Source organism: Colletotrichum chrysophilum (genome assembly GCF_026319265.1).
Source record: "Colletotrichum chrysophilum strain AFK26 chromosome Unknown scaffold_10, whole genome shotgun sequence".
Taxonomy (NCBI): domain Eukaryota; kingdom Fungi; phylum Ascomycota; class Sordariomycetes; order Glomerellales; family Glomerellaceae; genus Colletotrichum; species Colletotrichum chrysophilum.
In genome coordinates this window covers 335330-361743 of record NW_026517297.1, presented here as the reverse complement: position 1 = coordinate 361743, position 26414 = coordinate 335330, and the positions used below count along the sequence as shown (strand labels likewise).

General features: G+C 54.1%; 8 protein-coding genes across 8 annotated transcripts; 6 read left to right on the top strand and 2 right to left on the bottom strand.

The window, feature by feature from the left end:
• Positions 1–2308: 2308 nt before the first annotated feature.
• PRPF8 (Pre-mRNA-processing-splicing factor 8) lies at positions 2309–10101 on the bottom strand (the record flags this gene model as incomplete). The annotated part of the gene is made up of 2 exons (XM_053175067.1): positions 2309–4788; positions 5472–10101. The coding sequence occupies 2 exons, from the start codon at positions 10099–10101 to the stop codon at positions 2309–2311; spliced, it is 7110 nt and encodes a 2369-aa protein (XP_053041011.1).
• A 945-nt stretch (positions 10102–11046) lies between these two features.
• On the top strand, positions 11047–13762 carry NIP1 (Translation initiation factor 3 subunit c; the record flags this gene model as incomplete). The annotated part of the gene is made up of 3 exons (XM_053175066.1): positions 11047–11398; positions 11457–12439; positions 12494–13762. 3 exons carry the CDS (start codon positions 11047–11049, stop codon positions 13760–13762), a joined length of 2604 nt encoding a protein of 867 aa, XP_053041010.1.
• A 1089-nt stretch (positions 13763–14851) lies between these two features.
• On the top strand, positions 14852–15613 carry COL26b_002136 (uncharacterized protein; the record flags this gene model as incomplete). Its single annotated transcript, XM_053175065.1, has 2 exons — positions 14852–15013; positions 15176–15613. The coding sequence occupies 2 exons, from the start codon at positions 14852–14854 to the stop codon at positions 15611–15613; spliced, it is 600 nt and encodes a 199-aa protein (XP_053041009.1).
• Positions 15614–15892: 279 nt separating this feature from the next.
• Positions 15893–16897, bottom strand: COL26b_002135 (uncharacterized protein; the record flags this gene model as incomplete). Its single annotated transcript, XM_053175064.1, has 1 exon — positions 15893–16897. The coding sequence occupies one exon, from the start codon at positions 16895–16897 to the stop codon at positions 15893–15895; it is 1005 nt and encodes a 334-aa protein (XP_053041008.1).
• Positions 16898–19551: 2654 nt separating this feature from the next.
• COL26b_002134 (uncharacterized protein) lies at positions 19552–20108 on the top strand (the record flags this gene model as incomplete). The annotated part of the gene is made up of 2 exons (XM_053175063.1): positions 19552–20053; positions 20095–20108. 2 exons carry the CDS (start codon positions 19552–19554, stop codon positions 20106–20108), a joined length of 516 nt encoding a protein of 171 aa, XP_053041007.1.
• A 454-nt stretch (positions 20109–20562) lies between these two features.
• On the top strand, positions 20563–21703 carry COL26b_002133 (uncharacterized protein; the record flags this gene model as incomplete). Its single annotated transcript, XM_053175062.1, has 2 exons — positions 20563–20588; positions 21040–21703. 2 exons carry the CDS (start codon positions 20563–20565, stop codon positions 21701–21703), a joined length of 690 nt encoding a protein of 229 aa, XP_053041006.1.
• Positions 21704–24042: 2339 nt separating this feature from the next.
• COL26b_002132 (uncharacterized protein) lies at positions 24043–24480 on the top strand (the record flags this gene model as incomplete). The annotated part of the gene is made up of 3 exons (XM_053175061.1): positions 24043–24089; positions 24142–24298; positions 24361–24480. 3 exons carry the CDS (start codon positions 24043–24045, stop codon positions 24478–24480), a joined length of 324 nt encoding a protein of 107 aa, XP_053041005.1.
• A 992-nt stretch (positions 24481–25472) lies between these two features.
• Positions 25473–26186, top strand: COL26b_002131 (uncharacterized protein; the record flags this gene model as incomplete). The annotated part of the gene is made up of 1 exon (XM_053175060.1): positions 25473–26186. The coding sequence occupies one exon, from the start codon at positions 25473–25475 to the stop codon at positions 26184–26186; it is 714 nt and encodes a 237-aa protein (XP_053041004.1).
• Positions 26187–26414: the final 228 nt, after the last annotated feature.

The window sequence follows — 26414 nt, the reverse complement described above, 5'->3', positions numbered from 1 at the left end:
ATTTGTGAGAGGTGTGATACGAGGTGCTGTCGTTCCATTATTTTGGCTATCAACTGAGGGATTAATACACGGCGTAGCAACGAATATCGAGTTTCTGTGGGGATGAAGTAGACGTTGAATCGTGTCAGCCTCCTCATCGTGATGAGTTATACCTGATGCGATTCTTTGCTGTTTCAACATGGCTTGATGATCTTCTTGGAGCCAGGCGTGCTGTGGATTGATTCCGCTTTGCCAAAGCCTGTTCGAGCTTCCACCCACAAAGCTGAATGGGAATGTAAGAGATGGCTGATGTTGAGAACATGGTGAGGAGAGAATGGGTGGTGCATGTAGTAGTAGTTCTGGTTGATGCCAATTGCTGGTGTGCAGCGTTCTTGTAAACCGTTCTATGCTGGGACTCTCATGAAACCTTTCTGAGGATGCGAGCAAGAGGAAATGCGAGCATCAGGTTGGCCACAAGATGTATGCGCAACATGGCCGGCGACGCTGGCCCAATGGAGCTTCTGTTGCCCATGCCTTTGGCAAGTGTCCTTCTCTTCTTTCCATACGGCGATGAGAAATGTATCATGTCTACCTACTCTAACGGGAGGGCTCGAACACGTCTTAGAGTTGCGTATGGAGAACTACAGACATCTAGACAAATGGAAATGGGAGCTCTGTGCTACATGATATTGCATTACATATCCATGGACCTTCTCGGTCCAAAGAGAAAAGCGCTGAGCTTTTCAAGCAGTCCAGATCGTCACTCCGAGATCGTGACACTTATTGCGGTCATTGCCGAATGATTTTGGCTACAAGAGTTGATATCAGGGTCGTTGATTCCGGTTGGAATTTACTCAAAAAGATGGATTCCACATATTTGTTCATCATATCAGCCAACTTCGGTCGTCAAACGTTGTAGTTGCCGAAATTGTTCTCTATGAAGCCTCAAGAGCTCATGAAGTGTTTCCACAAAGTCCATCTTCGTTGTGTTAGCTTCCGCGACCAGTACGAAAACCACTAGCAACGTCTGCACATCATATCTGCTGCCCCCCTACTCCTTAGTGTCCTTGCTGTCGCAGCTTGATACGTTTCCGTAAGCTTGATGTGAGGTCAATGGCGGACGTTGGGCGTCTATATCTGCTCGAAATTTTGAAGCTATTATCGATGGCATCATTTCCGATCTCGTTATGGGTTGTTCCTGCAGTAATAGTTCGCGTTTGCGGTGATTGTACCACCAGGCGGGGGCTACGTTGTCTTTGGGAGTTTCCTGACATCGCAATGGACATAACCTTCGTGATAACAAGGTCAATGTACAAGTCAGCTGCAACTGAGTTTCGCAGAGACAACGTGGAGCTTGACACGCCAAGCCTGGGTCTTTGTTGTGATCGCGTGTTATACGACACGGACCGAGGGGTTATGTCAAGGCAGGGAACAGGATGCTCGTATTTTCACCTGAGGCTGATGTTAATCATTGGATCGCCGTCTTTTTCTCTGGTTTGAAGTACAAAAAGCAGAAATATTCATGAAGTGAAGTTGGTCCTGGTAGGCGTTGAGAATGAAGAGGGAAACAAGGCCTTAGGAAGGTATGGACGTTGAAGAAATGCGGAAAAAGAATTTTAGGCGACTCAATGAGTGGTAACTAGCATGCTGCATTTAGCTCTAGCAGAATCACCAGGTAAGGACCTGTCTCTGATACCAAGGAGGCAACACGGGAAGGAAACCATGTACCAAAGGTCCAGACTGTCCTGCCTGTCGAGCCTGTCTTCTCCGCCATCAAGCTTAGGGAGCGGTAGTGACGAACGGGGGAGAAGGTGACGAGGACGACGGCACTGAGAACTAAGATTTTTCAAGACGGTGAAAATGGACAGCGTCGAGGGAAGCTAGGGGATGCCAGGCGCGAAGAGCGGAGGCAAGGGGAACCCCCAGGGCACGCAAGGTGTAATATCAACGCAACAAACAACAAAGTGAGCGGTGAGGAATTCTATGTAGCAACAAATCAGCTTAGATCACCGGCACCCTCGTATCGGACAAATGTGTACTCTGAGGACGCCGGGATTGTCAAAAACCCACGTTAGGTTTGCTGCTAAAGACAGTCTACTTCTCAAAACTTATTGTCACTCATATTGGGACGCATATTTTTGGTTCACAAAAGTACACTTTGGATTTAATTAAAACCCCATGGGCTGCCTTTCTCAACGCCAGATGCCAGACTAATCATACAAAAACATGTAAAACCCCCCATGCCACCTTCCCCTTCGTGTCTTCTTTTTGTCAACTTTAATGAACAAGAAAATGAATAGTGCAAAGAAAAATCTCGCTCGCCTCCACCTTAGGCAAAGTTATCTTGCCTATCGACCCAGATGTCCTCCAATTCAGCAAAGCTGTGGAAGTGCACGGGGCGGTGCTGATCGCTGTAGAACGGCAGCGGGGTGTCGAGCTTGACGTGGATGGGCTTCTTCTCCATGCCGGCGAAGGCGGAGCCCATGAAGCTGTAGTTCCACATGCCGTTCTCGGGTACGAGGAAGAAGCCGCGGAAGCGGGGACTGAGGAGCAGCTTGCGCTTCTCACCCATGGTCGTGGTGAAGCCCTGCGGCTGATCGCTGCCCGTGTCCTTGTTCTCGGCGCCCCACTTGTAGCCTTGCGGGTTGAGGCCCCAGGCGGAGAGGGAAACGGAGCCGGGAGTGAAGGCAACGTTGACGGTGACCGTGTTGTTCTTGTCCCATTCGGGGTGGGCGTCGATGAGACGGGCGTGCTCGGTGACGTCGGCGGCGGACATGTAGGGGAGCTCGGAGCCTGAGGCTGTGTGGATGACACCGAGGGGCTTCATGCCGTCGAGGAAGTCGGACTGAGGGAGCTGCTGGGGTAATTGGACGTTGCGCAGACCGCCAATCTGGGGAATCATGACAATACACTTAATCTCCATAACCTGGTCGTTGTCAGGGGCGGGGGTACCGTAGAGGTATCCAGCAACCTGGACGCGGAGGTCGGCGATGGTGATGAAGCGCTTGAGGATGTTGTTGGGCATGACGTAGGTGACATCGTCCAAGTCGTTATCAACGGACGAGACGTAAATGTTGTTTGCCTTTGTGCGCAGGTTTGAGGTGGCAATTGCACGGGTGCGCCATTCCGTCTTGGACGCAAAGGTAGTCTGCTCGAACTGCGAGGTCGTAGTGACGATGATTTCCTCGCCGTGGACGTTCTGGGTCTTGGTCGTGACGGCAGTCAATTGTTGCTGTTCCTGCTGCTGCTTCTCGATCTCTGCGGCTTGCTGGCGTTGCATTGACGGCGCAGAAATCTCCATACCGAGGATGATATCACGGACTTCACTGCTAGTCAAGCTAGAAACGTTCACGTTGTTCTTCTTTCCGTAGTCGTTGAGGATGAGATCACGAAGTTGGGTTTCAACCTTGATCCAGTCCTCGTCGGACAGCGTAGGCCAGATGTGGTGGTCCTGGGTGATGACCGTCTTGTCCGGGCGCAGAATGAGCTTCGTCTTATCAGGGTTGACGTGCAGGGCACGCAGAATGAGGATAAGACGAGAGAAGGCGGTGTACGAGGAGATACTCTTGAGCCACTCGTCGTAGAGGTTGAAGAGCACCATCTGCGGCTCGGTAGCACGAAGGATCATGTCTCCTAGCTTCTCGACCTTCATCGCAGCCTGGAAAGGCAGTTGAAGCTCGGAGGCTCTAATGGAAATGTTCGGGAAGTCGAGCAAGTGGACTTCGAGAGGATCCAGCAGACCCTTACGGGTCACGATGAGCTGCTTGGGCTGCTCCTCGACAGGCAGGGAACGAATGAGGGCCGCCACTTCTTCTGCCGTCTTCCACTTCGCCAACTGTCCCAAACGCTTCTGACCCGCCCAAACGCTGGTGTGAATGATCTTCAGGAACAACTGACCAGTTCTGGGGTTGAAGATGAAGATGGCACCGTTGATGGGCTTGGTTGTCAAGTTACCCTCGAAGGTCTTGTGGATGGTAACACGGTACACGTTGGTATCGTCAATGAAGAGCTGCGTCTGGTTGCTGAAGAGCTCCGAGTAGTTCTGCGAATTCAAGAACTCCTGGTTGCTCTCCGAGGCGTACAGCTGCAGACCCTTGCGGATACGCTCTCTCAAGACGTACAAGGCAGGGTTGGCCTTCATGATCTTGGCCATGGCCTGCTGGATGAGGACCTTCAGACCGGGGAAGTACATGCCGTAGGCAGAGTACAGGTTGTAGGCCAGATCAATACCAATCATAAGACCAGTGGCCGAGGGGTAGATACTGGCACTGTCGGTGGTGTAGTCAAGGTACTTGGCTCTCGTGTATCTCTCGATGTCGTGAGAGTCGTAGTCACCATATCTCAGCTGAACATCGATCCAGAACTTGTTTGTTGTAGTCGGCTCAATGACATCCTTGGTATCGAACAGCAGGGAAGGCCGCGTGACGTTCCACTTGTGGCTGGCGAACAACAGAATATCTGCGCAAGAGCTGTTCATCTTGTACGACTTTCTGGGATGGATGGTCTCCTTCTGCACCGTCTCGATACCAAGCGACTCCAGTTCCTGGTCAAAGACTTGGCACAAGTCCATGACGACGGACTCGTGAATCTTTTGCCACAAATGGGCACGGAAGATCTGGATGAGCGAGATCTTGAGCGTGGGGATCTTGCCGTGAAGGAAGATGCCAGTAAGATCAAGTTGCACCTGGAAACCGACGTAGACGTTGGCTCTGTTGATCGTGGGTGACCACCAGAGGGTGAAGCGACGATTAGGAATCTGGTTCAAACCGGATCGTTGGGCGTTCGTCAACTTCTTGAATTTCATGGACTCTGTGAAAAAAAAGTTAGCGACGCTCTTAAGGGTGATGGACACGGATTCAAGAGAGCAAGAGAAGAACGACGCCGGAGGACGCCTGGGGACGACGGCGACGACAACGAAGACAGTGATGGTGCCAGCCGAAGGCAGTGATGGTGCCAGCCGAAGGCAGTGATGATGCCAGCCGAAGGCAATGATGATGCCAGCCGAAGACAACGACTACGCCGGCCGAAGATAGAAACAACGCCGACCGAAGATGGCGATGTCCATGACCGAAGACAGCGAAGATGGTCGGAGATGACGCTGAAGACAGCGACGAAAGTGGACGAAGGCAGCGACTACGCCAGTCGACGATAGCAACGACACCGACCCGGGCCGGCGTCGAAGATAGCGATGACATTGACCGAAGACAGCGACAGCGACGGCGCCGGGAGATGGCTTCAGGGAACGACCCCGGGGGACGACGCCGAGGGACGACGCCAGAGGACGACGACGGCGACGACAACACCGGCGACAACGGAGGCACCGCATGCCCGGCACAGACGCACGGGCCACTCGGCCGCATGGTCCGTGCGCAGGTCAACCGCCGGCCCAGACATCGCCGCCATCATCACCATGTTCAAAAACCTCCAGAAAATCAAGGAAAAATCGCAAAAACAAGGGAAGAGATGCTTTAGGACGTAAAAATTCCGCAAACCTTCGAATCCGCTGGCCTTTTCCCAGAATAAGCCTTCCCAGGATGGAAATCCGGTTGCCTTGAAGAGGGTGTGCTCGAGAATGGTCTCAACACCACCCAAGGCCTGGATAACGTCGGTGCGGTAAGCGTTCAGGTTCCAGAGCTTTCCGTCGTGTCTCTGACTGGTCCACCAGAACGGGTTGTTCTTCATGAGCTGGTAAATCTTGAACTCGGCGCGGGCGCGGAATCCCTTGTCGAAGCTGAGGGTGCTGCGGTCCTTCTGGAAGAGAGTGTTGATACGGGGCAGACCACGGTCCCAGCTGTCCTCGAGATCCTCCAGGGTGAGGCGACGGTTCTGCTGGTTAGCTTCCATGCGCTTCTGAGAGTACTCCGTCCAGACGCGCTGGGAGTCGATGAACTCGGCCTCCCAAGGGATGATGTAACGGAAGATGTTGGGGATGAGCGTTTCCTCGTCGTGCGTCATACCGGCCCGGTAGTGAGTGACGCCCGTGTCGGTCTGCTTGGACCAGCGCTTGTCGCTGGCGGGAATCAAGATGTGGGAGCCGGAGATCATACCCAGACCACCAAGTTCCTTGGGGGTGTAGAACACGGCCGGAGGGAAACGCGACGGCATCTTGGAGTTCAGACCGATCTTGACTCTCGTCTGGATCTTGGTCTCGCACTTGACAATGGTGTCGAGCAGGGTGACGGTGGACACAGCCGCCTCACGGTAGTAGGTGAAGAGCGCGATCAAAGCGGTGTTCCACTTGTTGGCAATCTTCGTGAATGTTGTCGAACCAGAAGACATGAGAATCTGACGAATGCGGTTGTTGAACTTTTGGATGTCTTCCTCCGTGACTTGGAGGAACGCGTGCGCCGTCCTCTCCTTGGTGGTGTTGTCCACGAGAGACCACACACTGTCCTTGACTGAAAAGTCGTCATTCTGATTGCGGCACTTGGGCAAAATGCGGACTTCGAAACCACACATGGAGAACAGCAGGTTCGGGTTGTCACGACTGTAGACGCTGGCGAAACTGTCGTCCCATTCGATGGTGGTGACGGAACGGGGCAGGCGGTTCTTGAGATCCCAGAAGACGGCCCTGCCAAGGTTAACGTCGTGTCTCATGAGACGCATACGAGAGTCTCGCGGCCAGCATTTCTTGCTCTTGTAACCAATGACGTTCTCAAAGTTGGGGTCAGGCTGTTCGGTGAGGAATCGCTGAATGAGATCGCGAGACTCATCAGCGGTGAAACGCAGGAAGACCCAGATCTTGTCAATGTAACGGGTGTACAGACGGATGGGGTGCCTGGTCTCAGTCTCCTTGTCACGGAATTGAAGGAAGTCGTTGGGGCTTTGCGGCGGACCGGCAATCTCACTAGCGCGCTGGGGACCGAGGAGGAGAAGGTCGAGGACAAGGCCGTAGTACTGGAACACGAACGCCGAGAACTGCAGACCACGAATCATACCGTAGCTGTTGACGTGGTTCATGTCCTTGTACGTCAATTGGACGTTGTTCTTCGCCGTGATGTAGTCTGCCAAGTTATGGTCCATGATCAGGCGGAGCAGCGAGTTGAGCAAGGTCAGCTCGATCTTCTCGTAAACCTTGGACAATTCTGTCTCAATCATAACGTTGCACTCTCCGTTCTCGGTTTCCCAGACCTTGTCCAGGTTGTTGATACCCTGAGCCCACTTGTACGTCAGAAGAGGCGGCACCTCAGAGTCGGAAGGCTTGATCCAGGCAGGGAACAAGTGGCGCTGATCGGCCTGATACCACAGGTACTGGTCGAGGTAGGCGTCGCTGATCTTCTCGATAGGCTCGATATCGTAAACCGGATTGATGGTGCTGTAGTTGTCGTTCATGTCGATACCAACTTCCTTGAAGGCACGCTGCGTAAGCAGGAAACGCTTGATTCGCTCCAGCGTAGTACCAGGGCTGTCGTAAGCCTGCTCGATAAGAGCCAGTTCCTCACGCTGGCTCTGGTTGAGACGTCCCTTGACTGAGTATGCCTCACGCAAGCGCTCCAAAGCGAGGATGAGAATCTTGGTGTCGTGCTTGTATGATACAGATGGGAAGGGGATGGGAGAGAACTTGCGAGACTCCAGCCAGTGAACCGTCGTCGTGTAGATGGCAACGGCCTCCTCACTAGAGACATACGGGCCGTCCTTCATGTGGTTGTGCTGTCTCTCTTGCTCAGCCTTGAGCCAGAGTCGAGTGAGACGGCCGACGTTCTTCTTGGCGACGGTCTTATCGACGGTCGCACCGCGGCGAATACGCTCGCGGTTGTAGTGTGCAACAGAAATCCACCAGTCAGCCTTGGCCTTGACGTAACGGAGAATGATGTTCTCGATGGGCGCGGGCAAGCCAGGCACCTTCCAGGGGATGTTACTCTTCCAGCATCTCCAGGCCTCAGACAAATGCTGGAGAACAGTGTTGACCTTGTTCTGCTTGATACCCTCAGGCATCATGTCCATCAAATCGGCCATAACGGAAGCACGCAGCTCGAGATCGAAGTGCGACTCGACACGCTGCTTTGTGACCGTCTTGGCAACGCCCTTGCTGTGACGTCCCTCGAATTGACGGGACAACAAGTTACCCAACCATCTCTCGAGAAGAGGAATGATACCGCGCATGAAGAAAAGCCAGACTCTCCAGGCGGGAGCCCAGAAACCACAACCGGGACCCTTGCCAACGGGCGCGGAGTTGAAGCGGTAGTAAATTAAGTGTTTCAAGTCCTTGCACGAACGAATCTGGTGCATGAGCTTGTACTTGTAACGGTACATACCAGTCAACTGACCGACGTGGTTGAAGGCATACAGGATACCATCAGCTAGCTGGAAGGCATCGATGTTGCCCAGACGGTATTGTACCTGAGCATCGACGATGAGCTTCGTCAAACGCAGGATTTCACGCATGAGATGGAATGCGTTTCCGAAACGAGACTTCTTTCGCTCCTTTGTGGTCAGGGTCTTCACAGGCTTCAGATTAAAGTTGTAGTCGAGATGAAGGTAGGTAAGGTTCTTGCGGTGAATGAGGAGGTTAAGCATGTTGAAACCTTGCCTGCAGACCTGGAGACCTGCTTCCACCCAATCGATGGTGGTCTGCTGGAAAAATTTCGTTTGCTTCAGGTTACGCATCAGATTCTGGTTCTGTTGCGCCTTGGGCTTCTTCTTGTGAAGCTCATTGAGAACAAAGTTCTTGAGCAGCTTCTGGTAAGATACGCGGACCTTGACCGGAGGCTTGTCGGACGGAGGGTGTTCCAGGTACCACTGCTTGATGAGAGGGACATCTTGAGCGCGGACCATCTTGCCTGAGCGGCGGTCGAAGGGGAAAGGAGCCCACCACAGCTCAATAGCCGAAGCAGTGTCTTCGTTGGACAAGTCCTCCTCATCAAGGAAAGGCTCGAAGCCAGCGGGAAGCTCAAACGCCTCGTCCTCAGGCTCTTCGTTGCTGTCAGGGCCAAAGATCTCGTCCTCATGGCTCACAGTGAGGTTCTTGGGTGCGACTGCTCGGGAAGAAATGGGATGAATCCTCCGATCGAAATGGAAGGCGGGGAGATCAGGGTTATCAGATCGCTCAAAGACAACCTGAGGGTGCGAGTGCCACGCCAAGTGAACGCTTCGAGGAAGCGAGTTGTAGAGGTACGGGTAGGCCACACGGAACTCTGTTCGCATTGCGTTTCTGAAGATGATTCGGTCAATGGCGTTGAACTCTCCAAAGTCCTCGTCGTTGGGGTCGATATCCTTGTACAAAGGCTCGAAACGCGGACCACCGGGAAGCGCGACGTTGAGCGCCTTTCCGGTAAGGAAGCTCTTCCGATCAAAGAGGTAGAAGTAGTTCTTGTCCACCACGTCCGAAATCAAAGGTCGACTCAGTCTGAACAGGGTAGCCATCTGTTGCAAGCTGAGGTTCCATGACCTGTAGCTCGGCCCGTTGACGTGGGGGGTATCGAGAAGCGGGCGGTGGTCGTAGAACCATTCGTACACGGCCGCGTCTTCGTCCTCGTTGAGTTCCATCTGAATCGGCTCGAGAGGCTCGACATCCTCAATGTTTTCGGACCACGACAGGGGCGGCTCTTCGTCGTCAAAAGGAGGGAATCGCATGCGCTTGAACAGTTGTCTGTCGGCCTTTTCTTTCCTCATGAAGGTCCACATCATTGCCCACTGTGCGAAGAAGACAGGCTCGATGACTCTCGGGATCTCGTTGACAAGAGTCAGGCATCCATTGACATGGTACAGAACCTTAACTTCTCTCGCCGACTCCCAAGGCATGGGCATATTCTCGAGCAGCTTCATGACGGCGTGCGGCATGAACTTCAAGGCACCCAGATAACTGCGCTTGTCGCTGGTATACTTCTTTTGCGATACATCGCCAATATCCTTGACGATCTTGCGCAGATGCTCTGGCGGCATGTCTGCCTTTTGTGTCTCGACGAATCCGCCCTTACGCTTCTCGCCGAAGCGGTTGCGCTGATTCCGCAGCCATTCCTTCTTCTTCTGGGCGAACTTCGCGATTTGGGGATCGGTCGGGGGGCGATAACCCGGAGGAGGGGGAGCCGGCGCGGCAGGAGGAGGAGGGAGCGATGAGGATGGCGGAGGAGGCGGCGGTGGAGGAGGACCCCAGCCGGGGGGAGGAGGTGGTGGGAATGACATCTCGACTCGATGATAAGACTCGTCTCGCGTGGGTGTGATATCGTCAAAGTCGAGGAGTCGCAGTCGCGACTGTCAAGACGCGAAAGTCGTTTCAGGTGTCGCAGAGCAGTTGTACTCGATTCCGGAAACCGATCGAAGCTGCCTGCAGATGAAAAGTTGATCGAATGGTCCCGCAAAAGTTCACAGCGATGACCGGTGTCGCGATGGTGTTGAAATTAGGCGGTGTTTGATGATTTCATCAATACAATGAACCTCGCCGCGCCAGCGAATTTTTTGGGTATGCAGCTCTCCCCCGGGGCGAAGAGAGATAATTGCGCTAAACCAGTTTGGGATCAGCGGCCTCACGTGAGAACGCGAGCTCCTGCAGCGGCGACGGCCACACTAAAGTCCGGCGGAAGCACCTGCCAGGTGGAAAACGGCGGGGTGTATCGGGCCAGGTTCAGGTTTAGTGGAGCTATCAGTTTAAACCTAGAAGGTGGCGTGGGCTGGTGGCTTGACTCTTACCTGGGTGGTGAGTCGAGGCAGGAGTGACTGGCAGGCTTAGTCACCCCTCCACCACGGTGCACTCATCCAGCAGACTCGTATCTCCGTCGCGGCGGCGCACACAGTCACCAAAAGACAGCTTGGAGCCTGAAACTTTTTGAGGTGGAGTCATCACACTGCCACCTGCCAGCGTTCTGGTGTACCGCTGCTCGCACCAACCCTTGCAGTCACCGCAAGTAGCCCACACCCCGCTGCCAGCTGCAACCCGGCTTGCCAGCTGTCTTTCGCTAAACCCCAAAATCCCCCACCAAAATTCAAATTTCTTTATCACAATTTGAGCCCCTCTCGAGGTTGACCCAGCCCGTGACAAGTCATCGACGACAACAACCTCCCGTGCACCCCCGCGCTTACAGTCGCATCACCAAACCCGTCGTACGAACGATCCGATAGCGATAGCCCAGCATGTCTCGCTTTTTCCGCGGCGGAGACGACAGCTCCACTGACTCTTCCTCTGACGAGGAGGAGCTCTACTCCGAGGAGGAGGAGGAAGAGGAGGAGCAGGGCCAGGAGGACTCTGATGAGGAGGAGGAGGAGGACGATGACGACTCCGACGACTCCGACGACAGCGATGGAGGTCAAAAGTCCGGCGCCAACCGTTTCTTGCGTGATGCTTCCTCGGAAAGCGAAGACAGCGACGATGAGGAGCGCGTAAAGGTCAAGAGTGCCAAGGACAAGCGCATCGAGGAGCTCGAGGCCACCATCAAGCTCATCGAGAACGGCCAGAAGAACGGCGACTGGGCCTCCATTTCCACAGGTGAGACGCGATGGGAAATCTGCGAGGTCGGAGACCACGTGCTAACGTGACGATGCAGAGTTCGACAAGCTCAACCGCCAAGTCACAAAGCTGCAGGATGCCGGCAAGACCCCCAAGGTCTACATTAAGACGATTGCCGAATTGGAGGATTACATGAACGAGGCCGTCGCCAAGCAGAAGGTCACCCCCAAGAAGATGAACGCCACCGCCGCCCGTGGATTGAACGCCGTCAAGCAGAAGATCAAGAAGATCGTCAAGGACTTCCAGACCCAGGTCGATGCCTACCGCGCCGACAACGATGGCTTTATGGAGTCCGAGGAGGAGGAGGAGAAGCCCGCACCCAAGGCCAAGAAGACTGCCCGCTTCGTCGATACCCCCGAGGATGCCCCTGCCGGCGACGACGACGAGGGCTTCGCCACCGTCGGAAAGGGCGGTCGCACCCTGCAGTTCACCCCCGAGAGCATCTTCAAGCACCTCCGCAGCATCATGGAGACCCGCGGAAAGAAGAACACCGACAGACAGGAGCAGATCAAGATCATGGAGAAGCTCTACGAGATTGCCAACACCCCCTACCAGCAGATCCGCGTTCTCCTTACCCTGGTATCAACACGTTTCGACCTTGGTGCTGGTGGCGCTTCCTACATGCCCCTCGAGCACTGGAAGGCCGCTGAGAAGGAGCTGACTCTGCTCATCAACGTTCTTGAGGCTAACACTGACTACGTCGTTGTCGAGAACGCTGAAGAGTGGGATGACGACGAGAAGCCCCCTGTCCTGGAGAAGGGCCAGAAGTACATCAAGGTCCCTGGATCCATTGTCTCCTACGTCGAGCGCCTGGACGACGAGCTCACCCGCTCCCTCCAAAACATCGACCCCCACACCTCCGAATACATTGACCGCTTGACCGACGAGGGCGCCCTCTACAACACCGTCTTCCGCGGCCAGCTCTACTACGAGTACCTCCGCAAGGACGCCGACCTCGACATTCCCCAGGAGAGCATTAACCGTATCGTGACTCGCCGCCTCGAGCACGTTTACTTCAAGGTATGTTCAGGAAGCATAAGTCATCATCCTGCATTCACTAACCCAATTTTACAGCCCGCCCAGGTTGTCAAGATCCTCGAGGACAACTGCTGGAAGACGGTCAAGGACACCGTCGAGTCCACCATCACCCCCCGCTCCCAGTCCCAGGATGCCGGAAACCTCGTCAACGTTCTCTGCAACTACCTGTTCAGCAACGCCGAGGGTATCCTCCGTGCCCGCGCCATGCTGTGCCAGATCTACTTCCTGGCCCTGCATGACGAGTACTACAAGGCTCGTGACATGATGCTCATGTCCCATTTGCAGGAGAACATCCCCAACTTCGACGTCACCTCCCAGATCCTTTACAACCGCACTCTCGTACAGGTCGGTCTCTGCGCTTTCCGCAAGGGTCTTGTCTACGACGCCCAGAACACCCTGCAGGAGATCTGCGGCAGTGGCCGCCAGAAGGAGCTGCTCGCTCAGGGCGTCATGATGCAGAGATACAACCAAGTCTCACCAGAGCAAGAAAAGCTGGAGAAGCAGCGCCAGCTCCCCTTCCACATGCACATCAACCTCGAGCTGCTCGAGTGCGTCTACCTCACCTGCAGCATGCTCCTCGAGATCCCCCTGCTGGCGCAGACCGGCTCCTCCCCCGACGTCAAGAAGCGCGTCATCAGCAAGACCTACCGCCGCATGCTCGAGTACCACGAGCGCCAGATCTTCACCGGACCCCCCGAGAACACGAGAGACCACGTCATGCAGGCCTCCAAGGCTCTCGCGGCCGGCGAGTGGAAGAAGTCGACCAACTTCATCCACAGCATCAAGATCTGGGACCTCATGCCCAACACGGAGGACATCAAGACGATGCTCTCCAAGCAGATTCAGGAAGAGGGTCTGCGGACGTACCTCTTCACGTACGCGCCCTTCTACGACACCCTGGCAGTCGAGACGCTCAGCAACATGTTCGAGCTGGACGCCAGCAAGGTCCTCGCGGTCGTCAGCAAGATGATCAGCCACGAGGAGCTCGCGGCCTCCCTGGACCAGGTCACGTCGACCGTCATCTTCCGCAAGGGCGTCGAGCTCAGCCGTCTGCAGAGCCTGGCCCTCGCGCTGTCGGACAAGGCCAGCGCGCTCATCGAGACCAACGAGCGCACACTGGAGCAGCGCACCCAGGGCTCGGCCAACGCGTTCGAGAGACAGGGCGGACGCGGAGGTCGCGGCGGCGGCAGGGGTGGCGCGCGGAGAGGAGGCGGTGGCGGCCCGAGGACGGGCGGCAACACCCAACGGCAGGCCGGCGGTACTCAGTTCACGGGCGGCGCGTTGGGTGCCGCGGTCCGGGGTTAAAGGGAAGAAATGGGGAAACGGGGAAACTTTTTCTCTCTCACGCTTGTATCTGCATTACGGTTGGTTGCTTTTAATTAAAATTACCGGCCGCGGGGTTCAGAAAGATCACGAGTCCTGGTTGGTAAGGTGTTTGTAGCTTCAGGGAATAGAAGCTGATAGAGTCATGATGTATATGACCCGTGTTTCTGTGACGTGCGTATGTACTATGTGACGGTTCCGTTCGTGATGTTTTCACTCTGATGTGCTGCTTCACGTGGCCTTTTCCACCTGTAATCCAGATCTGCCACTTACCAAAGCATTCAGTCCAAGCATCGAGGGTCCTCTCGTCCGTTGAACGCCGGCACCAAGACTGTGCGGAGCGGAGCAGAGCGGAGAAAAGCCGGACAGCCACACCGTACCGCGCGCGCGGCACACTCGCCCCAAGTCCTCAAGAGCGAGGTCGCGCGCGATACGGGGGCGTGTGGGTGTGTGGCGCACCCGGCCGGCTTTGAAAGAGCTGAGTAAGAAGATGACTTTGAACTGACCAACCAAGCGAGGCGCATTAGAAAATTTCTAGACTTGGATGGAGCAGGAAAGGAAAGAGAGAGAAGCGGAGAGGCTGGATTTTTGGACAGCGCGAGGGCTAACAGATAGAATCGCTGTGTTTTGACGTTTAGATATTGGATCTTAGAAGCTGAGATTGTGTTATTGTTCAATGCGGCAACGCTCTCAACTTCCAAGTGACAAATCTGACCTCTCCAATTCGTCCCAACGCCACATTTTGGCCCGCGCGTCTAGGGTGTTACCACCCGCGCGGTGTACTTCCTGGCAGCCCCTCCCCTCCAGGGTCCAAAGCAGTGACAATTGTCCGATCTGACGGCTGCTCTTCGTTATCCGAGAGGGACCGACCATTTCTGGAAACAGCTTAGCCCCCTCCAAGAAGACATGAAAGCGGCTGCTGCCCTGTCCAAGAGGATTTTGTCGCATACTCGTCGCATAGTTCATCCCAACCTTGGCTACAACAGCAACCCCGGACAACTCTGCTCTGCCCTACGCAAATTGTGGCCGCCCTCTAGGTTGATTCCAGATATCCGCAAGTTGTATTTTACAATGTCGTCGAGCGCCGCGGAGCAACAGCCCCAAGAGGCTTCTACTACTACACCAAAGGCCGAAGAGACTCCCGCCGCCGCGCCGGCAGAGCCTGCGCTGCCCCCGTTGTCGCCGGCCGAGTTTAAAGTGTACAACCAGATGGCTGAGAAGATGGATTACTTTGTAAGTCGAAAGCGAAAACCCGCACAGATCCTTTCCATTGCCTTTGCGTGGAGCTTCGTGGCACCCCGCCACCATCGACCCCCGCCATCACCAAGATTCTCTACTTTCCCAGTGTCCATCCTCATCCCGTCGTAAACATGCGCTGACCACAATGCTACCCAGCACAACCACTTCCGCGCACAATGGACAATCCTCCACGACGCCGCGACCTCGGGCCGGCGCCCGCGCAACATGTCCCTAAAACAATTCATCGACACGGGGCTGCAGTTCGCGCAGCACCTGACGGCGCACCACGGGATCGAGGAGCGCTTCGTGTTCCCGATGCTGGCGCGGCGCATGCCCGAGTTCCGCGCGGGGCGCAACGCGGACGCGCTGCTGCAGCAGCACCGGGCGATCCACAAGGGCATGGACCAGTTCGAGGCCTACTTAAAAGCGTGCCGCGCGCGCGAGACGGAGCTGGAGCTGGGCGTGCTGCGGGAGAAGATGGACAGCTGGGGCGAGGTGCTGTGGACGCACCTGGACCAGGAGGTCAAGACGCTGGGCGCGGAGAATATGAGGCGGTATTGGACGATGGAGGAGGTGAGGAGCATGCCCATGTGAGCGAGCGCGTGGGTGTTGGAGAAGGGGAAGAGCATAGCGTGGTGTTGGGTAGGAAAGAAGGAAGAGAAAATGTCATGAACATATCTGAGAACTCGTATTTACTTCCGGCGGGCGGTGTTCTGGCGGCACCGCGCGGATGATATCTAAATGGTAAGAAAATTAAAGTCACTGCATGGCCACATACCCGCATGGCCTCGTCTATCATTCTTGTAATGTACCTTTCCTTCCATATCCCATCTAAGAACCTTCTCTTGCTCCGTATCATATCCCCCTCTCCTTTTACGCGTTCGCAGTCTCCTTCCATAGCTGCCGCATCTGCACGATACCAGGGATGCTCCCCAGCAACCCAATACCCATCTCCGGCACGAAGCCCTTGTCCATGCTCCAGTGCACCGTGAGCGGGAACCACGCGGCCTGCCTCGCGAGGGTGCGCGACCACACGCCGAGCTCGTCCTGGTACTCGGCGCTCGCGACGTCGACCTTGCCCTCGCGCAGGGCCTTTCTGCGGCGCAGGTACTCGACCGCCAGGCGGCCGAGCTCGCTGCCGACGTAGCAGGACCAGAAGCGCACGCTCCAGCGGGCGGCGAAGCCCTGGCGCGCGGGGGACATGGGCAGGACGCCCTTGGAGGCGAGGTAGGAGGCGCTCTCGAGGGACTGGAGGAGGATGCAGACGGTGACCTGGAACCAGGAGATGAGGCGGTCGAGGGCGGCGCCGGAAGCCTCGTCTTTGGCCTTCTCGTCTGCGGTCTTTGTGGTGAAGGAGGTCTTCATGAGGCGGCGGAGCCAGAGGTACATGGGCAGCAGGGCCCAGAGGCGGGTGATTGTGCGGGCCTCGGAGGTGAGGGTCGCGAGGGCGCGGAGGTGGCCGGCGGTCTGCTGGGCGAGGGAGGCGGCGGGGGAGGACGGGGGCGCGGTGGAGAGGAGGATGGTGGCGTCCTTGGGGAGGGAGAAGGCGAGGGAGACGAGGCGGCGGGCGGAGCGGCGCAGGGAGGAGGTGTAGAGGGACTCGAGGGCGGAGGCGGAGAAGCGGGAGGTGTAGCAGAGGAAGCAGAGGACGGCGTCGATGCCGGAGGGGGTCGCCAAGCAGCGGGTGAGGTGGGCGACGAAGGCGTCGACGTTGGAGGGGGAGAGGGCGAGGAGGACGCGCAGGGGCACCTGGGGCGGGCGCGGTTGAGGCTGTTTTGAGGATGCGGCGGCCGGCGCGGGAGGAGGGACGATCGGGTCGCCGGAGGGGAGGTCGGAGACGACGGGCGCCTGGTCTGCTGTTTCTGTCTCTGTCGACATGGTTGCGGTGGTGATGGCCGTCGACGGCAGACGCCTCTCTCTGTCTCCTTCTGTGTGGTGGTGTGTGTGAGGATTGAAGGTTGAGGGAGAAAAGAGGAGAGAAGAAAAGGAAAAAAAAGAGCTCAATGCTGGGATGTTTCCAGGGTTTATGGAAAGCTTCTGGAGCTCGGTGTCGGTGGTAAAAAAGCTTTGGCCCGAGGATCGGAAGACGAGGAGGGATTGTGGGCTCTCGTTCGAGGTTTCGATGGATATCGACAGCTTAGGGAAGCACACGACGTAAGGTGTGGAGGTCGTCGGTGTGAGGCCGAAAATTGACGCAATTCTGGGGGAAGACGTTGTCGCCGGTGGGAGTTGCGTCGTTGAAAAGAGAAGGAGAGACAGCTGCTCTTTTTTTTGGGTGGACCTCAGAGAACAGAAAAAACAAAGCTTTGCTGCAGAAAGGAATTCAACCGTTGTTCAAATTAGCCATGTTCATGCGCCGAGGTGGATGCTGATTGACTGGGCTTCGACGGGGGGTGACCAGCCAGCAGGTGTCGCCGTGTCGGTAAAGATGCACGCGGGAGGCTGGGCGAGAGCTGGGTTTAGAAGAGAGTTTCGGCAGGAGCACACCATTGACGGCACAGGTGACACAACTTACAAGCCCGCAGCTGCAGCGGCGCCCTCCGTTTTTACCGATGTGCCGCGGCGTCTGCCGTCCTTCCATCATTCACAGTACTGCAGCCAGCGGACGGGACGCGATGGGATGGGATGCAGCGGCAGCGGGAAATCGACCCTCCCACCGTTTCCGTGACCTCGGTACTTTTTACTTTCGGCAACCGCGGCGGGGTCCCCAGATTCAAGACCGTTATCAGATGGAATTTCTGTTGGAGACTCACCGTGCTGCATCGCCCTAGTTTAGACTCTTGACGGTTGGTGAACCGGCTTGGAAAGCACTTCAGATTGATTGGCTCAACGAAATAATAGCTGCATTCACAAACAACTGTCGGGTGACATCCCGACAATTGAATGAGCATAAGATGCATTTGCACATGCACTGTGAAAATCGTCAATTGGACTTTGACCGTTTCCCCCGTGAATAATTATCTTATCCATCCATCTAATCGCCGAACATCTCCACTTTGGGAAATATTTTTATTGTGGATTTTGTCCTTTTCACCTTTTCAGAGTCGGAAGAGCTCCCGATCCGTGCGAGTTTGATAGACAGGCTTAAGCGACACATTTCTATTACTTTTCACACCATGTAGTAGCTACGTGATGGGCTTGCCGCGTAGCAGGATCAATCATGATGACAGATTGACGGCGCTACCTACCTAGGAATGTTGATGCTTACCTACTTGTTAACATAACGTATGTGCACATTGGGATCTTACCCATTTCCGGGCCAGCAAAAACCTTCGGCGTAGCTAGCAAAACCCGAAGTTAATCGGTAGCATTGCGCCATAGCATCGATTGGTATGACGAGGAAACTGTGAGAAGTGGCGCTGTTTCTAGGGAATTGAGAATGCAGACAGCAGTTGAGGGGTCGCAGCTTCCCACCTTTGCAGGCAATTCGTCTGTCTCAGCCAAGATCTTGGACAAGAGCCTTGCCCGCGAATCATAGAAACTTCCCTAGAGTTGGGTTGTGCGGGCTTTGTACAAGGCAAAAGCCGAGATCGAGGCAGTCACGCGGGTCACAAAAAGAAAAGACTGTTACACCATCCGCTAACAAAAGCTTCGAAAGGGAGCGACTTCCACAGGAAACGTACATTATCCTCACTATGTTAGATAATCATAAAGGCTAGATGACCAGGCCAAAACACTGGTTTCTTTTACAATCTGGTATTTCTGTTGGGCCAAGTAAGACGTGCTTGTACTGAAGGCCCTGCTAAGTGTGCCACTGTCTTTTCGCAGACCGAGTGGTAGTGTAAGGCGGAAGTGTCATGTTGTCTTACCCAGACCTTGATGTGGCAAACAAACGAGTGTGGAGGACAGCGGCCGTATTAGGAAGGACGAGGCTAGGCTGCAACCCTTTACCCTGCCGATCTCAAATTAGTGTTCAGCTACATTCCGAAGAGACAAACTTGTTCTGCCTGAGACCTGACCTATAATAAAGTCTTGGTAAACTTCTGCGCTGTACATAAATACCATATACATGCTCATCCCGATATCCATCATCAAGATTGTGGTGCCGTTTCATCACTTGACCCTCCTATTGCTGCCTAAGTCATTTACATCTTGCAATAACTTACATTTGATAACTTTGCACAGGTCTATTCCTGACTATGTATCAACCTTTAAATCCTAATACATCTTCGCAGACCTCAGCAACGCTCTGGAATACTGCACAGACTCGACGAATCACCGGAAAACCAGACAACAGACATGGGGAACACAGTCTTCCGCTTCGCGGGCTGCCTGATGAGCCCACGGACCAACATTCAATGACCCCCGACGAATTACCCAAAAGCCTGGACCCTTTTATAAAAGCCAGTATCTTTCTCTCTCTTGTCTCTGTCGCAGCCGCCTTTACCTTCGTCACTTGGATGTGGTGGACTCCCCAGGACGACCAACGCTGGCGTTCATGGGTGCTGGCAAACCGGCTTCAGCCCAGCGTGACACTTGCCTCGGTCACGATTCGCACTGCGGTTGGCACGATCGCTGCCACAGCTACAACAATGATCGCCTCGATTGCCGTGGAGCGTCGCGGTGTCCACCCCCATGCCGTCGCCCAAGTCTCCATCGCCCGATTCTCCAACAGCGGCCCGCTCTCGCTGGGATACCTCGCCATAAAGCACTCACAACTAGACGCAGTCGTCAGGTTGATGATTGTGCTTCTCATCTTGACAACTCTCGCCGTGCAGTTTGTCTCAACGCTGCTCGTGTCTGACCTCCAGCAGAGCGAGATCATCTCGTTCGCGCGGACGGTGCCTACCTTGTTCTACTATCGAGGTCGCGAGAGTCCAGCTATTTCGACACGGGAGTATCCCGAAGATAATGTGGATATGGGAGCCGATCCAGACTACTATTGGTTTCAAGGACCGCGCTCGGCCGAAACGTTCGCCGAGTACTCGGAGCCTCAGATAGATGTCGATGGGATAGATGATACAGGCCCGACCATCCGAGCGTTTCTTCCATTACCCTCGACGGACGCAAGGCAATCGCTCGCCGAATTTAGGGGTATGGCGCGTGTTAGTGATTCACGTGTTGTTTGTCTGCAGCCGGAAATCAGTAATCTTACATTTTGTGAGATCGACTTGGGCGATTCTAGGGTGGAACCTGGTATATGTGGTGTATTTCACCTCAACCATTCTGTAGCCGCTGCTGCAAGCTTGGATTGGCCGGAGAATGACGAAATTGCCTTCGTATGTCCTGTCTCTGGTGTTCAATCCGGAATGTCAGAAAACTTCTGGCAGGTTTGTCAAAATCATATTTTCGATCATCATTCGATGGGGCTTGAGTGGTCTCTACACAATCATACCAGAGGAACTGATATCAAGCTTCTTTGGCACGTGAGTCAACCCGCCATCCTGGGCGACCACAAATCCTTAAATCAATCAACAATCAAAATGCTGAATACGACAAACAACGGACCATGGACAAAGCAGGAGTTGGAAATCAGATTTCCGACTGATCCAGAAACTGCAATCAACGAGATCAAATACCTTTCGAGGAGCATGGCAGTCAACATGACGATATGCGCGCTGCCCAGACGGTAAGTTCCCAGACAGCCAAGGGCTTGAGAAACTTTTATCACAATTTCTAAAAGCTTCTACAAACCACAGAGTAGGATCAATACATCAACTTGATATACACGCTTCAAGGTCTCTAATCAGTCAGAGATCCCGAGCTGAGCCAACTTACTGTTGGGACGTTGATTCGGGGAGTTCCACGACAAAAATGGTGCGCAAACAACTCAACGCTATCGCGGACCCTTCCTCGGGGCCGCGAGCCCACAACCGAGACGCAATCCTAGCCATCGACCGAGACGGACTGAGTTTGCGTATGACCAAGGCCCGCAACGGCACGACATGGACCAAATATAGAACGAATCAGGCAATGAACAAATTTCTTAGTGGGGTGTTCGATGCATCGCGAGGCGCGTCACTAAGACTCTGCCCATCTTGCGTGCCGAAGCTGACACCATCTTACATTATTCCCGACAGCCTCTACATGCGAATATTTGCCGACACCATCACGGAGACGGGATCGCCCGCGCGAGCTTTACAGGCGCTGTACTTCACACTGGAGCGGTCGATATACTACAACAGAATGAGCAGCTACTCACTCAACGAGCCTGATCGTGAGGCCGCTGTTGCAGATATAGTGACATTTGAACCGATGCAGGTTCCGAAGGATTTCAAGGGATACTGGGCCGTTGCGGGCATTCTGGCCGTCTTTCTTGCCGCCTTCGCCGCGGTGATCTGGCTCTATCGCCCGACGCAGTACAGCCTACCGGGAAACTCTTGGCACGTCATCGCGCAAGTTTCTGAGAGTGCTGAGCTTGTCGAGGTCCTTCAAAAGGCGAGGTTGGCAACGGACGATGAGGTTGATAAGTTGATTGAGGGGATATCGTACCCCCCTTCCAGTCCTGTCAGCGGTGGCGCAACTTCCTACGTCAAGAAGGTTCTCGATGAAGCGCGGCGGCACTTCTTGGCCGGTAGGGAGTCCTTCGTTGCTTCGGGTTCACAGAGGGCAATGCCGCGTTTCGTTCTCCAGAAGGGCGTTTTTGTCGGTGTGCCAGAGGAGGAGATGAACACCACACTACGAGCCAGCGGCTTCCAGCGCTGCACGGTTAGGAAAGGCTCTGAGAGCGAAAATGTGGACTGAAGGCGGTGCTGCCCAGGGAAGAGCAGTCTATCTTGGTTTTGAAGGAAAAGTTGGGGTTATTCCAGACGCTTTTGAATGTATTCACAAAAGCTCGCAGGGACTTCGAGACTGCTTGGAGAGAATCTGAAAGTCATGCAGGTGTGTCTGTCGTTACACTCGCTTCGATGAAGACTGAGATTTACATCAATATCGGTTGACCTCAGGTTTGAAGACCTTCCCCAAAGATCGTGGTTCGGTTTCACGGTGAAGCCGACTCCTAGCGTACCGCTAAACTCCATGTCAAGTTTTGGTCACGAAGTGGACACAGCGCCAAGTTTTCATCACAGCCCGATGACCCCCATAAGACCCACGTAGCGACAACTGAGCCACTTCGTGATTCTCCATTGAAATGTCCACCGGTTATGATGATATGATCGCGAACCTGCTGACAGTGTAGATCGTACAAGTAGGTCCTCAAATGAAATTGCGATTGTGGGTTTTGACAAAATTTATAAAATGCTCGTTTCTCATGAGGTGGGTTCTTGATGGCGACAGTGGGCTCGAGATGACGTTGGCATGCAAAGGGCTGATAAGTCAACAGGCAGCTGAACGCTCTTGTTAGCAGTTATGATCCAGTTCTACGACGTTAATTTCCTACCACTAAAACGATGATTTTGATGGCGGTGTGAATCACAATGGGCAGTGTTTCTAGCTTATAATCAACTCGAGATCAGGGGCTTCCTAAAGGGGCAAGTCTTTCAACGGTGATCCCGTACCGGCATGCTCTCCGAGTGGAGCCAAACAAACCCGGCGCAACCGGACCGGACGGAGCAGGTCAGGATGTTCGGAAGGGTAAATTGTGAGTTGCAGTGAGGCTGACTGCATCATCACATTGCGTCGAACGGTCAAAGTCAGCAAGTCGCCCGGGAAGATCTTGCCGAGTTATCAGACGATAACATCGTGATGCCAAGAGGGCAACTCTGCCGAAGGGCTCATCGTTGTTGGTTGCGCAGCCCTAGACAAGACCTGCCTTTTTTTGACATGTTCGCGGGGATGCATAGCGCCCTAATCTCGCTTCGCGGTTCCTGTGCCTTGAAAGCTGTGTTGTTTGCTCCCACATGCCGTGAAGCACAGACACCTCCGAGGAGACCCGCCTCCCATCGGACCTCTTCCGCTGCGATGTTCCCAGCATCCGGCACCCGGCCGCTCGGACGTGAAATAAAGGGGAAGGAGGGAGCACTCTCTGGGTCCTGCGGTCCCCGCCTTCCGGGGGTGACGTGAGGGAACGCCTTGCATGACTAAATATAGTTCCCGCGGTTAGTGGCAAGCTTGTCAAACCGCTGGCCATGCCAAAATTTGAGCATGTTTTTAACCGTACCGCGGGAAGGAAGCATTGATCATTTTGCAGACTGTAGGGCTTGTACAAGCCTTCGGACATTACTGCTTTTGAATGAATTGTTCGGATGACCCCCACAGATTCCACACATAGCTCGGAGGATTATACATAACTCCCACTTTACCGTTGTTTATCCCGTTGAAGGCGGCTGTGCTGGATGTTTAGATGAACTGATGACTGATTGTATCCGTGATGTTGTGAGTATGGTATGATCTGGACTGAGATTCATACTTCATGGCATTTGCTCGTTAGGTGTTCACTTTCCTCACTTTGTAGTAATTGTGTCTTCATGCTGTTCTTTCACGTTTTCATACGGAGACCAGAATCTCTCGTCGTGCTCCCCGGGTAATCGAAAGACGCAACTTTGGCTATCGCATCCCACAGTGAATGTAAGCTAAAGCAGCGATTTGGGGTTGTCAGACCAACACTCTCCGCGATGCCGGAATCGAACCGAGGAATTATCCCTATCATAATTCGAAGGCATGAATGATAGTACCGGATGTATGGACACTCGCTATGTGGGATTGCTCATAGGGGTTGTTGTGCCCGAGGCACGGACGCCTTGTGGAGTCTTCCCGCTCACTCCCTAGGGGATCTCTAGTCATGCAAAGCACCTTGGCAGAGCCTTGTGGGCCGTGATGTTACTTCACGATCCACGATCCATCAGTGAGATGTTCGAAGCTGAGCCTCCGCGTCGTCAGCGTCGAGCGGAGCATGTATCTCAGTGCCCGACAGGCCTTGGTCGAGGAGCACCGGAAACCCCATATCGACATCAGGAGATGCGTCTTCTCGAGAGATAAATAGAGACTGGTTTTCCCTCTCAAAAGTGTTTCTCTCTTCATCCTCATCACCATCCACTCACTCACACTTCAATCTTTAATCCAAACAACTCACACTCTTTCAACCAACTTTCTACAGTCTCTTCAGGTTACTACTTAATACCAACCCAACCCAATCCATCAAAATGCAGTTCTCTACCATCCTCGTTGCCGCTGTTGCCTGCGCCACTGGGTAAGACTACCACCTCACTACAAGTTGGAATACATCTTCTAACGCTTCTCAGTGCTGTTGCCAACCTCCACACCGCTGCCTGGTGTATCTCTTCGGGCCTTAAGGACTCTGACCCCAAGAACGTCGCCGCCACCGAGGCTGCCTGCGGTGCCTACAAGGAGCGCCACACCGGCAACGACGTCTGGGACACTTGCCCCGACTGCTACCTCGTAAGTCACCACCGCAACATTCCCGCCAGAATTCATATCAGAAGCTAACCCATTCTTTTCAGGGTGTCAAGGACGACGACGCCGAGGTCGCCACCTGCAACTCCCCCGCCAAGCACATTGGCGGTGACGAGTGGGAGGAGTACTGCATCCAGTACGGTGCCGTCAACGGCGCTGCCAACTAAGAGTTTGTGGATGGCTCGATGGCAAGACATGAGAATAGGACGTTTTCCTCTTGTTACTATATTTGCATGGATGGGAGTACTTGATTTGGTCAAATATGTCTAATACTTAAATCAAAGAGTTCGGACTGCAATGATTGGTGCGTCAATGAGGCTTTTGTGAATGTTTTCCTCGACCTTGCTCTCACTGCCGGAGCAGAGATGGGCAGGTTGGGGGTTGAGTCGTGCGACCGCTTGGAGCTTCAAGGTTAGCGCTATATCTAGGTATGGCCTCCGAATGAAAATGCGAGTTCATGCTTCCAGAACTTCAATGGTGCGCCCTGAGGCTTACCTGGGCCGTTGTCTGAACAAGTATTGCCTCGTTTCTGTGATGCTTGACCAAAAGAATACACCGGCAATTGAAAGTGTGTTGTCTTGGATAAACTATCGACTTCCGACTGCTGTGATTCCAAGCCATGACTCAATAAGCATGCTGGCTAAGCTTAATTGAAAGTTTTCGTGGAAATTCCCATGTGGTATGATTAGTGTACTGTGGCTGGGGTTAACCCCTTGAGGTTACAGGGGAAGAGTTGGTAGAATTTAGAAAGACGAGTCAAGACACCAGCTGTTCAGCTTCGCGCCACAACTCAAAATTTCCAATAGCCAAGTTGAGATGCTACGACCAATTTAGAAGTGTCTCTGTCTCTGTTAATATTCAATGTGACACATCCAAAATACAAAAAGCAACTCAACACCAGTCATGAAGACCGAAGTGGTTGTCATTCCATCCGCGCGCCTTTCACAGTCTTTTCCGATCTTCATTCCTTCCAGCCATGTCCGTCCCAACTTCTCCGCGGCTTAGTCTGCGCGACACACTCCTTGGTCTTCTTCTACTTCCACTTGTTCCCGCAAAATGCGTTCCTCGCAGCAATCCCTCCAGCGGCCCCCAGCCTGCCAAACTTGCCAACACCTTATATGTAGGCTGCTTCGTCACAACCCTTGTTGAAGGCTCGGCAATGATCCCATCTCAAATCGGCTCTTACAAGAATGAGGCTATGACTGCGGAGCTCTGTGCTACACAGTACTGCAAAACATCAGCCTATTTCGCCACGTTCGAGTCAAACAGATGCTACTGTCACCACGCTGCACCGACCAAGCGCGTTGCTGAGTCGGAATGCTCTTCGCCGTGTGCAGGATCGAAAACCGAGCTCTGCGGCAGCAACACCAGGGCTAACTTCTATCGGCGGGATCCTCGCGTGTTCAAGCTTCCTACCGATTCAAGCACCACCAAGCTGGCCTCGTTCTCGTTCAAGAGTGATTCCGACCTCCAGCTCTGGACTGGCTCTAAGGGAGCAGAATCCTCCTTCGTGCCTGGAAACACCAACCCCACGGCGCTTAAGTTAGAGTCGAGAACGTCGCTGACGACGTCTGTCAACGCTACGATCGGTGCAACTTACCGGATTTCGCTCCGCTACATGATGGGAAATGTTTGGAGGAGTGGTCGCCTCATGACTCTTGAAGCCTCTGCTGAATCGGGAGAAGTCTACAAGAAGCAGATGGCTGAGTTCAGTCCTGGATTCACTTTCGAAGAGTGGCAAACCATGTCGATTGAGGTTACTGCCAAAACAGCAAAACTTTCTGTCAAGCTGGAGTACAGGCCAACGCCGAATGGGGGCTATGCGATCTGGGATAATCTGGCGATCGACCTCATCAAAGCCCCGAAGTCCTGAGCTATCACCAGGGTTCCCCAGCATCAGACAATTTCATCTGCTCTGATTGGCGTTCCGATGCATTGACCAAACCTGCATCATCGGCCTGATCGATGAACATGCTGGCCGAGGACATCTCGAGGAATGTAAGGCTAGGATCAATGTGGGCTGAGCGCGATTGTGATACAAAAATGTTGTGCAATCGCTTTGATGCTTAAGTCAGACTTGTCATCAGCTAGACAATAATGA